The sequence below is a fragment of the Panthera leo genome, chromosome E3 (genome assembly GCF_018350215.1).
Source record: "Panthera leo isolate Ple1 chromosome E3, P.leo_Ple1_pat1.1, whole genome shotgun sequence".
Classification (NCBI taxonomy): Eukaryota; Metazoa; Chordata; class Mammalia; order Carnivora; family Felidae; genus Panthera; species Panthera leo.
Genome location: NC_056694.1, coordinates 41,257,126 through 41,271,668, shown reverse-complemented (window position 1 = coordinate 41,271,668; position 14,543 = coordinate 41,257,126). Strand labels below are relative to the sequence as shown.

At 48.7% G+C, this 14,543-nt stretch overlaps 1 protein-coding gene across 7 annotated transcripts in view; it reads right to left on the bottom strand.

The window, feature by feature from the left end:
- Positions 1-14,543, bottom strand: part of NPRL3 (NPR3 like, GATOR1 complex subunit) — a 43,821-nt gene that overhangs the window by 25,989 nt on the left and 3,289 nt on the right. For 2 of the 7 annotated variants that reach the window (XM_042923062.1, XM_042923060.1), the window contains exons 2-4: positions 11,708-11,777; positions 3,197-3,326; positions 1,155-1,229 (exon numbers count right to left, since the gene is read on the bottom strand). In XM_042923062.1, coding sequence (XP_042778996.1) covers positions 1,155-1,229; positions 3,197-3,326; positions 11,708-11,777 — 275 coding nt within the window. Of the gene's footprint in view, positions 1-1,154; positions 1,230-3,196; positions 3,327-4,404; positions 4,545-6,669; positions 6,709-10,161; positions 10,234-11,707; positions 11,778-12,180; positions 12,218-14,543 lie in introns of those variants that run through there. The other 5 variants (XM_042923058.1, XM_042923059.1, XM_042923061.1 and 2 more) reach the window with 5 other exon arrangements.

Genomic DNA, 14,543 nt, shown 5'->3' with positions numbered 1-14,543 from the left:
CACACACACACACACACATAAACATATATACACATAAAGGAAAATAACAATGTTGGCGAGGAGGTCAAGAAGTTGGAATGCTCACACATTGCTGGTGGGATGTAAAACAGGACCACCCCGGTGGAAAACAGTCTGGTGCTTCCTCCAAAGGCTATCATATGACCCTGGAATCCCACTCCCAGGTGTGCATGGTATACCGAGGAGAAATGAAAACGTGTCCACGCAAACATTTGGATACAAATGTCTATAACGGCACTGTTCATAATATTGTATTGTTGAACATATATTATTCTTTTATTTACTTATTTATTTGAGAGACACAGAGAGAGAGAAAGAAACAGAGAAAAAGAGAGAGAACGAGCGGGGAAGGTGCAGAGAGAGAGAGGGACAGAGGATATGAAGTGGGCTCTGTGCTGACAACAGAGAGTCCAATGCGGGGCTCGAACTCACAGACCACGAGAGCATGACCTGAGCCGAAGTCAGATGCTTATCAACTGAGCCACCCAGGCACCCTGAACATATATTGTTCTTAATGGCTAAAAAGCAGAGACAACATAAACATTCATCAACAGATGAATGGATAAACTGTGGTTCGTCCATATAACACAATACGATTTGGCCATAAAAAAGAAGAAAGTCCTGACACATGGTACCACATGCGTGAACCTCAAAATCATTATGCTAAGTGAAAGAAGCCAGATACCAAAGGTCACGTATTATAGGATCCAATTTATATGAAAATGCAGAATAGGTAAATCCACAGACAGAAAGTAAACTGGTGGTTTCTAGGGGCTGAGAGAGGAGAGAAAATGAGATGTAAGTGTTCTCCTTTTAGGGCAATGAAAACGTGCTGGAACTGACAGTGGTTACAAAACGTGGTTACTAGACGCCACCAAACCACACTTTAAAATGGTCAAAATGGTAAATTTTTGTTATGTGTATTTTATCCAGAAAAAAAAATAAAACAAAAGGGGGGAGCATACCAAGGGTAAACTCTTCCAGCAGCTCAGGAGGAGCTTGGCAGTAGCTGGGTCAGCTCAGCAGTCTGAGCTCGGAGCCAACCACTCACCAGAAGTGAGCTGCTGCTACTCTTCCCTGACCCTCCTCCCTGATCTACCCACCTGTGCTCTTCAGCCATTTGCACACTCACTCACCCTCAGGGCAAACACCACATTAAAAAGAATCATGGTGGGAGCTTCCCTCTTTGGAGATGGATCGGTTTTTGAGACCTGTAGAAGAAACGTAATTCTAATGAATGAGAGTTACCATGTTCCAAGAAATATCTTGTTTAGTGCTATTCTTCAGGCATGGGAAAAGGTTCCAGAATATACCCAACCCTGAGAAAAACAGAGCCCTAGGGTCTTGGAGAAGTGATCAGCATCCCTGTAGAAGCAAGCACTGGCGGCATAGACAGACTGAGACACAGTTGAGACAAGAGTGGGAAGGTCAGTGCTATGACCCAAAGTGACAAGACTACCCCAGTCAATGGAGGTGAGCTGAGGTGTCCACACGAGACAAGATGTGGAGAGGCTCAAGCAAATGGGGTGTTCTCTGCCAAGACTCTCCGTCACTCAGTGGTGTTTCCAGTGTCAACCTGGGTCCTCCCAGGCTGTCTCGGCCCAGTATGGCAACCACTCAGGGCAATTAAGAGACAAGATAATGCTCAGAGCCAGCAAAGACCAAGCTGCTGCTCTGTCATCCAGCCAGCCAGCCCAGTTCACAAACACCAAGGTGAATACCAGTGTTGCCACCAGGGGGCATAGGAGTTCGGCCGAGGGGGGGGCGGGGGAGGGGAGGGAGTGCACATCTCCCTGGGTCATCCCAAATCGGCTCCTCATCCCTGCTTGCCACTCCAGTTCTGTAGGGTATAACTCCTGACAAGCTGTCAGATCTCCCCTCTGTCACTCACAGGTCATCAGTGGGGACTGAGCCCGGTCTCCAGGGGCCTCGGTAGAGAGGAAGGATGCCACCCGTGGGGCCTGGTGCATGGCCCCACATCCCGGCACCCCCAACTGCCTCAGAAGCTCCTTCCATGGGCTGATTCATGGAAAAGATTTGAGGACTGCAATTTCTGGGTCATATAAATGGAGCTAAATTTTATACTGTCTTATCAAAGACCTGATTCTGCCTGAGTGCAAAGGACTGACTGGCAGGTTCTGGTGTGCAAATTCCCTTGGGTGATGGTACGTTGGATCTTGTTAAAACCCCTCAGTACTGTACCATTTCATTCATCACAGAATGCACATAGAGGGTTTAGCACAAGAGAAAGAACTAAACTAATAATATTTGCTATGGTATCATCTAACAGTAAGAAAAAAATACTTGCACCACTTTAGAAACAGACATCTGAGATATAAAAGGGAAGGCCACATTCAGGAGAGACCCTGAATGGGGCAAGAACTGAAACCACAGGAGGCCTGTGAGAGTGGCAGCAGACAGCAAGCACCAGGTCAGGTCTGCCGCACAAAGGCTGCCTTCACCGGAGCCAGCGTGGGCCACAGGCTCCCCAAGGGCCTCAGAAACAGTGTGGGCCATGTCTGCCCGGGGAGAACCTTACCTGCCCAGGTAGGGCCATACCTGCCTGGGAAGGCCATACCTGTCCGGGGAGGGCCATACCTGCCCAGGAAGGGCCATACCTGACCGGGGAGAACCCTACCTGCCTGGGGAGGGCCACACCTGCCTGGGGAGAACCCTACCTGCCCGGGGAGAACGCTACCTGCCCAGAAAGGGCCATATCTGCCCGGGAAGAACCCTACCTGTCCGGGAAGAACCCTACCTGTCCGGGGAGAACCCTACCTGCCCGGGGAGGGCCATACCTGCCCAGGGAGAACCCTACCTGCCTGGGCAGAGCCATACCTGCACAGGGAGAACCCTACCTGCCCAGGGAGGGTGATACCTGCCCGGGGAGAACCCTACCTGCCCGGGGAGGGCCATACCTGCTCAGGGAGAACCCCACCTGCCCAGGAAGGACCATACCTTCCTGGGGAGAACCCTACCTGCCCGGGGAGGGCCATACCTGCCCAGGGAGAACCCTACCTGCCCGGGGAGAGCCATACCTGCACAGGGAGAACCCTACCTGCCCAGGGAGGGCGATACCTGCCCAGGGAGAACCCTACCTGCCCAGGAAGGGCCATACCTGCCCAGGGAGAACCCTACCTGCCCGGGGAGAACCCTACCTGCCCCGGGAGGGCCATACCTGCCCCAGAGCATGCTGCAGCAGTGTCGGGTGCCCAACAAACCGCACGTTATCAATCTTCAGTTCAAATTTTTGGCCACACATTTCAGACTTGGTTGCCAAAATTGTTGCCAGAATGACATCCGAAAACCTTAAAATTATAAAAGGGTAGAGTGGAAATAAGTAAACAAAGCGTCACAGCACCACACCCACCTGCCCTCAGAGAGGAAAGGTCTCAGGACATGGCAGCTTCGTGCGTGGAGTGGTCAACCCCCACTGCTGACTTGGAGATTTCTATCAGTTTCCCTTTTGAAGCAATCCCCAAGATCAGGGACATAAAATCACCAGAATTACAAGGTAAAAGGCATGAGAAGCATAGGCTGAAGGCACATGCTGTCATTTCTCGGCATGCTCTATGAAATTCAGGACAGAAACGAGTTGCAGTTTGCTTTTAAAGGGAGGACAACAGCTGGAGCTGGCACTGCCCTGAGAAGCCACTCACTGAGGCTCACAGACGTATCGGGGGCTTCCCCCAACTGGCCCAGGTTTGCCAGGCTGCACCCCACAACCCCCAGGACCTCCCATCCCCAGGTGTGTGAAGGGCGAGGGGACAACACTAACTACAGTGTGTGTTAATTACCTTCCTCACAGCACGGCTGTCTGGCTGTTTCCTCATCTGAGTTCTTACTAGGGATGAAACTTCTAAGATATGCAAAATATGCAGAACCAACGATATGACAGAAATGTGGGGGCACACAGGACTGGATGCCATGGAAAAGGAGGAATGGCTGCAGTGCGACAGCAGCTCTGGATACAATCTCTGTGAAACTGCAGAGCTCACTCCTTTTCAAGATGCATCTGCACCCTTGTGTCTCCCCACCAGCGGCCCTGCTCCTTCCTGCCCAAAGCGGTCCAGATAAGGGAAAGGCACCACAGGGAGGAGACTGCTGGGGGGTGCAGTGTCGAGTCTTATCTCAGAGCCCAGGCTCCAGGGGCCTGCACTCTAGAAACAGTGATGAACCATACACGATCTGGAGCCAGAAGGGAGACAAGACTGGTGCTCATTTCTCCACCTGGAAAAAGCATTTCTAACATCCAGGTCAGAAGGGCACACTGTGTTGGGGAAGGGGGCTCCACTTCCCCCAAGACCACACTCTACCCCTGGGCAGGGAGACCCCTAAAGTCCCGAATAGGGCAACGAGGACAGACACGCAATGTGCATCCTGGACCTTCGCCGAGGAGCCACAGTGAATCAGGGACTGCGCCGGATGTCTCTCTCCTGGAGGAACCACAACGGGGGGAAGAGGCAACTACCACCTTAACACTCCAAACGGGAAGGTCTGCTGTGGACTGCTGCTGCAGTTCAGCCCTGAAAGAGCAAATGACTTTGATATAAAATGACCTAGGAAGGGGGGGTCGCTGCTTCGGGCTCCTTACACTCGGCAGGCCTCAATGTCTAACACTAGAGGCTAACTTGGAACCAGCCTGGAGCAAGAACCTTGTGGTGCTCAACCACCACGCGGACAAAAGCAAGACAGGCAGCACCTCCGCGGCAGGCAGGCCGGGCCTAGCACTGCCAAGGGGGGCTGGTCACGGTGGCTTCCAGCCTTCCTCCAGGACCAACACGGTCCTCCAGGTATCCACACAAACCAGATGCAGGGGGGTTGGTCAGAACGGGCTGCCTTGCCTCTTGCACAGTCAGGACTGCAGTTGGACCTCCTGACACCGAAGTTGTCAGAAACATTCTGGCAAACTTGGGACCCACAGCCCAAGCCCTTGGCTGCCCAGCGTGCGTCGCTCCTTCCCAGGAATACCGCTCTCTGGAGTGAATAAACCAGAGACGGCAGAGTCCAGAGTATTAGACCAAAGGCATTATTACATGTTTTCTTCAAAAACTCTAAATGGGTCACTCTGCCCTGTAACTCCCATCTGAGGGTTACAGTGACGGTGAGGGAGGGCTTCAGAATGATAAAACCCTAACAGATACTTCTGCTCTCGTAACTGATTCAATGCCAACATTGCACACCCTATGTGAACAAACGCTACCCCTCCACGGACAGTGATAACGGATAGGAAAACAACTTCCTACCATCCCAGAAGGTTCGCTTTTTCTTGTGATACCCACAGTTTCCACTAAAAACCTCTGCTCTGTCACAAAGAGCCATAGACAGGCCTCAGCCCTGGCCTTCAGCCACCAAACCAGGAACCTAAGTTTGGCTGTGAGGTGAGTCCCGAGATTCAGAGGCAAACAGTAGTGGCCCAGTTCACATTCATAAATATCCAAATCCAAAATGTGTCTTTCCAGGAGCCAAATAAAAAGCACTTCCCCCTCTAGATTCAGAAAGGACAGAACAGAGGGAACCAACTGGAGAGCCATGTACTGCTGAAGTTAAAAGCCACACTGTGCCGAGTGGCCCTTCGAGGAGGCCTCTCTAGGGTGGCGAGTGGGAAGGTGTTAGGCTGCTCTGCCTGATGAGCTAGTCTGGACCACACAAGGACCCACTCACTGCAGCCTAATATTACACATTCATGATTTTAGCAAATGCTTGAGGGGCTTATACTTTCTGTACTGTGTGTGCTGACATAACACGCCCAAAGTCACAGAGTCTGTCATGAGATTTAGGGGAAGGGGACACAACTGACATAAACAGCAAAGTAAAACAAAAACAAGTGACAATATTTGTTTCCAAAAATAAAAGCACTTAACATGAATTAGCCCAGCTGGAAAACAGGGAAAACCTTCTATTTCTGCCGGAATATTCAGGAGCAGGACTTTTTCTCTGCCTTGGCAAAAAAAAAAAAAAAAAAAAAAAAAAAAAAGAGAAAAAGAAAAAGGGCCGGGGGGAGGGAGAGGCAGCATAGAAGGGAACTCATCTCTGCCCCCTCCTGTTTTGGGGGGCTCACGGATATTCTATGCACCTCCAACACCCAGGGGGATGCCCCATCAAGGGGACAGAGGGCCCACTTACCCACACCCTCCTGGAGAAGTGCCATATAAACTCCACAGGAACATTTTTGCCTCTAATGGGCACACACAACAGCATCTAAGCCCAAGGACCACATTTAGCACCCAGCCCTTGAGAGAGGCCTCCTGTGACTCCTCTGAGAAATGAAGGGAAGAAGCAACGATCAGAGGTCTCTCTTGGAGGCTGGCTAGGGAGAGGAGGAGCCTGTTCCTGCTTGCCTACCACCTTCATGGGGCCACTGGTGCCTGCCTGGAGGAGGGGAGGTCTACGTGCATGCCTGGTCCCAGAAGTCTCCCTGGTACCAGCCAAACTCGCCTTGGCCTCTCAGGTAATGTGGAATAGCTAAATAACTCCAGGTGGAGAAAGGGCAGGGGCACTCATGGGGGATCAGGCAGTGAGGTCCAAGCCAGAGCCTGTGTGCCTCGTTAGTCATTTTTCAACACCGAGGGCAATCAGTTAAGCACAATTATAAGAAGAGAAGGCAGCAAGAATCAAGACAGAAAGGTGGCGGAGAAGTCTTGGGCTTACCCTGCAACCAATCGCTCATCGGTTGGAGGACATGGCTCGCTGGAATGGGAACAGGACCATCAAGACCAAACAAACACACTGATTTTAAAAATCATGAATAGTTACAAGGCTGTTTTATTAAAACAAGTGTTAAAGTCTAGCAAAAGTACCACCATAAGCATTAACTGCTGAGGGCAAGGCTAAGCAACTTACCGGACAAGAAAAAAGACACAGACACTCGCCAAGTTGAAGACTTACCACAGTTTTCTCACAAAAGCTCAAAGTCCCACATGTAAACTGAGCACAAGTGAGTGTCTGTCTTCAGAAGCAAGAGCAAGGCTGGAAGACCTGGGTCAGAGCCCAACACCACACGTATTCACTTGACACCCATGCACAAGCATTTAATCTTTCTGATGAAACCATCTCAGTAAGATCCAGGGAGATCGCCACAGGGAAAAGCCTTATAAACACTGTAGAATGCAGCGAACATCGCAGCCCCACGTCTTGAGATGCCGTTAACTGTCTGCAAAACCAAACTCAGCATGCCTCTGCACAGCACAGGACGGCAGGCCCTTCGGCAGCAAATCTGTACGTGATGGATGAGGCCTCTGTGCTATGAACTTTAGTTTTTCAGAGAGTATGTTTAAAAGAGTCAAGTTCGTCTGCAGAGGCCTGTGTTCTCGGACATGCTGCTTTCCCAGTACCCTGCAAACAGAGAGTAGGCCAGACCCCAGAGTGGAGACAACACTGGAGGGACAAGAGCCTGCCACAGCGCTGTGCCACCCTGCTGGGCCTGCTGCTCCCCACGGCTCTCACTGAGAAACGCCTAAGACCCACACGACAGAAACACACAACCAAGAGCCCCCTTTTTCAACAGCTCCCAAACTTCAGCTCATCAGTTTACATAGTAAGAAAGGGGTAAGATGTTTTGTGGACTTTCCAAGATCACCCACCAAGTCAGAATCCCTAGAAGCCCTAGTGCAACTCCTACCACCTTTATCTTCGACGAAATCCCTCTAGTTTCAAAAGAGAAGAAGCATCTGGGGCTTCCAAGTGTCAGCAGTGCTCTATTTCCACCCTGGGCTGTGGAGGTGACAGGTCAGACCCCGCTGGCATGTTTTGTTTTGTTTTGTTTTTTAAGTTCATTTATTTATCTTTGAGAGAGAAAGGAATGTGACCAGGGAAGGGGCAGAGAGAGAGGGAGACAGAATCCCAAGCAGGCTCCACACTCAATACAGAGCCCGACGTGGGGCTCGATCCCACAAACTGTGAGATCATGACTTGTGCCGAAATCAAGAGTCAGACACTCAAACTGAGCCACTCAGGCGCCGCCCCCCTCCCCGCCTCCCCCCTTCAGTGGCGTATCTTATGAACTTGTGTCTGCACCTCTGAGGGAGGCTGAGCCACCAACAAGTACTCTCCCCAAGGCACAGATGTTCCCATGATACCCAGACCTGCGAGGGGGAGGCAGAGGTGCCCTGCCACCCTCAGCATCTTACAAACAGGCAAAACTGAGGCTCCTGGTCTAAGAAACATGCCCAAGATCATACCGTAGGATGCAAAATGAGAGTCACACCTGGAACCCTGAACTTGCACTCGTCCCAACACATTGCCTGCAGGCATGTGCCAGTGTGGACACACCAGTGTAGACTCAGTGACTGGGTCAGGAAAGGGGTAGGGGATGCCCAAGCTTGGGGACAACACTGCTTATCCACATTCCATACACTGACCTCAGCTCTAGGAAACAGGGGCACCTTTATTTATTTATTTATTTATTTCGGGGGGGGGGCGGAGAGAAAGCATGAGCAAGGGAGGACAGAGAGAGAGAGACAGAGGGAGGGAGAATCCCAAGCAGGCTCTGTACTGCCAGCACCAGAGCCCAATGCGGGACTCGAACCCATAAAACATAAGACCATGATCTGAGCCGGAATCAAGAGTCGGACGGTTAACCGACTGAGCCGCCAGTCCACCTGCACAAGGGGCTTCCAAGCGTCAGCAGTGCTCTAACACATGTCCAGCTGCACGCTAGTAGAAGCAAAGCTGGTGGAGAGAGGCCCGGTGGAGCCCCGTGTGCGCCTGGTGTGGAGGACCCAGCTTGCCTGGCTAAGGTTCTCATCCAGCTGAGGGTGTGAACATGCCACAAAGCTGGACCCACTGCTTAGAGAAAGGTGGCCAAGTCGCTGAGGAGGGCAGCAGTGCCATCCGATCCCACCACCCCCTCAAGGCCAACCGAGAATCAAAAGGTTTCACAGTTCCGAGGTCTTCTGGATGATGTCTAAAGTAAAATGATTTCTGGGGCGCCTGGGTGGCTCCGTCGGTTGGGCGTCCGACTTCGGCTCAGGTCATGATCTCATGGTTTGTGAGTGTGAGCCCCGCGTCGGGCTCTGTGCTGACAGCTCAGAGCCTGGAGCCTGCCTCAGATTCTGTGTCTTCCTCTCTCTCTGCCCCTCCCCTGCTCACGCTCTGTCTCTCTCTCACGCACAAAAAAACACAAATAAAATAAAAAAAAAAAAATTTAAAGTAAAATGATTTCTGAGTGTTCTGAAATAAAGTCAACTCTCCTCCAAGATACCAGCTTCTCCTTCTAAGACGGTGCCCAAAACACTCCACGTTGGGAGGGATCGTGCCTTTGTGACAGACTCCAGGCTTTCTCCAAGACCTCTCTTGATGGTTTTTGCCCTGCCAGTGTCGGGGCTGCATAATGCTATGAAGCATGACCTCCGTGGTCCCTAACTCTCATCCAACAGAAACACTACAACATTTCTAAATCTGAATTTCAAACCTTAAAGATAATGAACAATATCCATTTTATTCTTCTCTTCCTACTGAAGTCTATATAAGTTTTTGTTAACCTGACAATTAATTTTTATATCCTGAAACACATCTTTTTTTTTTTTTTTCTTAATGTTTATTCATTTGTGAGAGACAGAGAGACAGCATGAGCAGGGAAGGGCAGAGGGGGGGAGGCACAGAATCTGAAGCAGGCTCCAGGCTCTGAGCTGTCAGCACAGACCCCAATGCAGGGCTTGAACTCACAAACTGTGAGATCATGACCTGAGCCGAAGTCAGACACTCAACTGACTGAGCCACCCAGGCGCCCCTGAAACACATCATCTTAATGATTCACCTTATAAAACCAGCACACGCTCTAAGCCAGTGCGGTCCAACCCAAGTTTCTACAGTGGTGGAGATACTCTAAATCTGAACCATTCAGTACAGTAGCCATGAGTTGCCTGTGGCCCCGGAGAATTAAAATGCAGCTGGTATAATGGAGGAACTAAATTTCATTTCATTTCAATTTAAATGATGACTTTAACACAGGGCACCAAAGGTCTGCATTCTCACTTCTCTGAGGCCGTGGACGTCTTCCACCACACGCACACATCACACAAGCGGCCTGTTAACATCGTTTCAATCTAGCAAAACAGTGCTCAGGACCATTCTCCTGGTTTCAGAAGAAAAGCCCCTTCGAGAAGACAATCAAGGAGAACACAGACAAAAGGTACGATGCACCTTAATCGTACTGCTTTGGAAGATGTCTGAGCCACAGCAGGGTTCCCCCAGGTGTCAGAGGCTTTGGCAGGCCAACGGGACAAAAAAAAAGCTGGGTATTAACCAGTATCTCTGAAAACACAGCAGGCGGGGAGTGCTGTCATGTGCTAAAATTACCAAATGAAGTAATTCTTAAGTTTAATGAGACAGAGTATAAGGAACCAGCTCTTCTTACTGAACAAGCTTATCAGAGAATTCTGATAGACCCACAATGCCTCGCTCCCTTCCTATGGTTTTTCCCCTTCTGTATGCTACATATGAAAATAATTCCCTAAAAAACATCTTCTTAGTCTTTTATTACAGGCCTCCGAGAGCTAACTCCAGGGCTCAGGTGCTGCCAGCCTCCTAGGAAAGCCACACAGACTGCTCCAACGGCGCTTTCTGCTTCAGCGGCCCGAGCCTCAAACCTATGGAGCTTGGAGGGAGAAGGGCAGGCCAGCCCTGCTCTAGATGAATCTATGCTGCAGGCAGAAGACAAAATGCACCCACCCCACGAGAAGGAGCAAAGTGCTTTCTACGCACCTGTAACAAACGAGAGTTTGTTCCAAGTGGCCGACCTCAGAGGACAAGAAGACCACAGCCTTCTACATCAAGCAGAACATGGGATGTCCCATAATCCCCCACACCCCCTGCCCTCTCCTGCTGGTCTCTCTTCCAAAGCTTGCTCCCCTCAGAGACAGTCACGGGCCATGCCAGAGGCCCCATATACCCTCACAAAAAAGGGTAAAACCACAATTGTGGAACTGCACACCACCATGGCGGATATGGTGCCTTGTCAAGAGGCCTGAGGGAGACAGTGCCAGCTCACGCCATGGCAAAGGCCCAGGAAGGGACCTCAGCGATTCTGCCATGGAACAGCTGAAGCTGAGTCCTTTACTGCATGCAGGCCCCAGCTGTGTTTAGAGGCACCGAGGGCAGGCAATTTATAACCCTCCTTTAGCTGGTAGTACCATTTACTAAGCCTTAAAATGAATGTAAAGCAGACGTGGTCATTTCCTATGTTTGCCACCCTGACGGCATCTCCCAGGACAAGCAGGGGGGCACACACAGGAAGGACCAGGACCTGCCTTTCATCCGTGCCCTAAAAGAGCAAGGGTCACATCAGCCCTGGCTCTCAGCCCACATCACCCCATGAGCAGGCTGGGCTGCCCCAAGCACCTACATGTGCCCTCTGGGCACATGCTTGAGAAGTCAATTCTGAGGACAGCACTGGGGACTGATTTTCTCCATCTTCCTCTCATGGTAGATAGCGTTCCCTCTAGCCTCATCTGTTTTCCAATCTCCTTGAGCAACCAACCAGTCCACAGCTGGAACATGGAACAAACTACGCAGCAAGGCCGAGACTGGCAACACAATCCCAGTTCTGCACAACCTGAAACCCCCACAAATGGAATAAAAGGACACCAGGTTTGTCACAGGAGAAAACCTCTGGGTCAACAGGAGGTAGGGCTTTGCCCAGGCCAAGGGGCACGACAGCCCCATCACGGAGTGACTGTAAAGCCCTTACCTGGAATCACCATCCTGGTCGTCGGCATGGTCTCCAGTGTTGTTGACGGCGTATCTGCTACGAGGCTTATCTGAGGGCAAAAGGGGGAGAGTGGCTAAGAAAAGAGGATCCATCCACACGCAGGTTTGTGGATACATCAAAAGTAATGGCCTCTAACTACTGGGACCTCATCAAAATAAAAAACTGCACAGCGAAGGAAACAATCAGCAAAACTAAAAGGCAACCGACAGAACAGGAGAAGATATTTGCAAATGACATATCAGATGAAGGGTTAGTATCCAAAATCTATAAAGAACTTATCAAACTCAACAGCCAAAAGACAAATAATCCAGTGAAGAAAAGAGCAAAAGACATGAACAGGCACTTCTCCAAAGAAGACATCCAGATGGCCAAGTGACACATGAAAAAATGCTCAACATCGCTCATCATCAGGGAAATACAAATCAAAACCACAATGAGATACCACCTCACACCTGTCAGAATGGCTAACATGAACAACTCAGGCAACAACAGATGTTGGCGAGGATGCGGAGAAAGAGGATCTCTTGCACTGCTGGTGGGAATGCAAGCTGGTGCAGCCACTCTGGAAAACAGTATGGAGGTTCCTCAAAAAACTAAAAACAGAACTACCCTTCGACCCAGCAATTGCACTACTAGGCATCTATCCAAGGGATACAGGTGTGCTGTTTCAAAGGGACACATGCACCCCCACGTTTATAGCAGCACTATCAACAACAGCCAAAGTATGAGCCCAAATGTCCAATGATGGATGAATGGATAAAGAAAATGTGGTATATATATATATACAGTGGAATATTACTCGGCAATCAAAAAGAATGAAATCTGGCCATTTGCAACTACGTGGATGGAACTGGAGGGTATTATGCTAAGTGAAATTAGTCAGTCAGAGAAAGACAAAAATCATATGACTTCACTCCTATGAGGGCTTTAAGAGACAAAACAGATGAACATAAGGTAAGGGAGACAAAAATAATATAGAAACAGGGAGGGGGACAAAACAGAAGAGACTCATAAATGTGGAGAACAAACTGAGGGTTACTGGAGGGGTTGAGGGAGGGGGATGGGCTAAATGGGGAAGGGGCACTAAGGAATCTACTCTGAAATCACTGTTGCACTAAATGCTAACTAATTTGGATGTAAATTTAAGAAAATAAAAAATAAAGTAAAAAAAAAAAAGTGATGGCTTCAAAAACGTGGCATATATACACACAATGGCCATAAAAAGGAATAGAGTTTTGATACATGTTAAAACATGGAAGAACTTGAAAACATTATGCTAAGTAAAAGAAATCAGACACAAAAGGACAAATACTACACTTATATGAAATACCTACAGTGGGCAAAACTCAAGAGAGACAGAAAGTAGTTTAGAGATTACCAGAGGCTGAGGGCAGAGGAAATTGGATTATTGCTAAATGGTTACATATTTCAGTTTGAGGTGAGGAAAATTCTGGAAATACACAGTGGTGATAGGTGCATAATGCAGTGAATTAATCGTGGTGAATGAAACTAATGCCACCAAACTGTAAACTTAAAAATGGTTAAAATGGCAACTTTTATAATATGTATATACACTTGTATTATAATATATCACCCCTTTTGTGTGTGTGTGTTTATTTATTTATTTTGAGAAAGAGAGAGACAGTGTGAGCAGGGGCAGGGACAGAGAATCCCAAGCAGGCTCCATGCTATCAGTGCAGAGCCAACTGTGGGGCTTGATCTCACAAACCCTGAGATCATGACCTGAGCCAAAATCAAGAGTCGGATGCTTAACCAACTGAGCCATCCAGGTGCCCCACATATATATTTTTTACCATAACAAACATTTTTTCCCAAAAGTTACGGTTTTCAAGGAATTATAACATAGGAAATGTTTTTGCTACCACTACGTTTAGTTTAAAAAAAAAAAAAAGAATCTCACACACACACACACCCTCTCAGTATACGATGACAACTAGGTTGGAAAAAGCACAGGCTAAAGAAAAAATTTTTCAATGTCCATATACCAATATCCTTCACATACCTTACCAGAGTAATACAGTTTAAAGAATTTGGGATGAACTTAAGAAGTTCCTTATAGGCAGGGCACCTGGGTGGCTCAATGGGTTAAGCATCTGGCTTTGGCTCAGGTCATGATTTCCTGGTTTGTGAGTTCGAACCCCGTGTTGGGCTCTGTGATGACAGCTCAGAGCCTGAAGCCTGCTTCGGATTCTGTGTCTCCCTCTCTCTCTGGCCCTCTCCTGCTCACACTCTTGTCTGTCTCTCTCTCTCTCTAAAATAAAATAAACATTAAAAAAAAATTTTTTTTTATTATTTGAATGTGGATCTTTAGGGGTTTTTTTTGCATTTTTTTAATTATTTTTTTTATATATGAAATTGTCAAATTAGTTTCCATACAACACCCAGTGCTCATCCCAAAAGATGCCCTCTTCAATGCCCATCACCTACCCTCCCCTCCCTCTAAAAAAATTTTTTTTCAGTTCATTACGGGCAAGTGGTCCATGAGGAAATCAGAAATGCTAGCAAGGGAGACAAGAAAGAAAGCAAACATGCTATGCTCTTGAGTAGGGGGACTCAACACAAAGATGTCATTTTTTTGCAGTTAACCCATACATTTGACATGATTCCCACAACACCACCAACAGTCTGGGAGAAGGGCCCAGTATATTCAGTACTCATGTTCACCGGGAACAGTAAGCAAGAACAGCCAGGACAGTGCTGAAAAAGAGAAGTAACGATAAGCGACTAATCCTATCTGAAAGTATAACACAGTGTAAAGTTACAGTAATTCAGCAGTGTGGAACCCACATCGCTG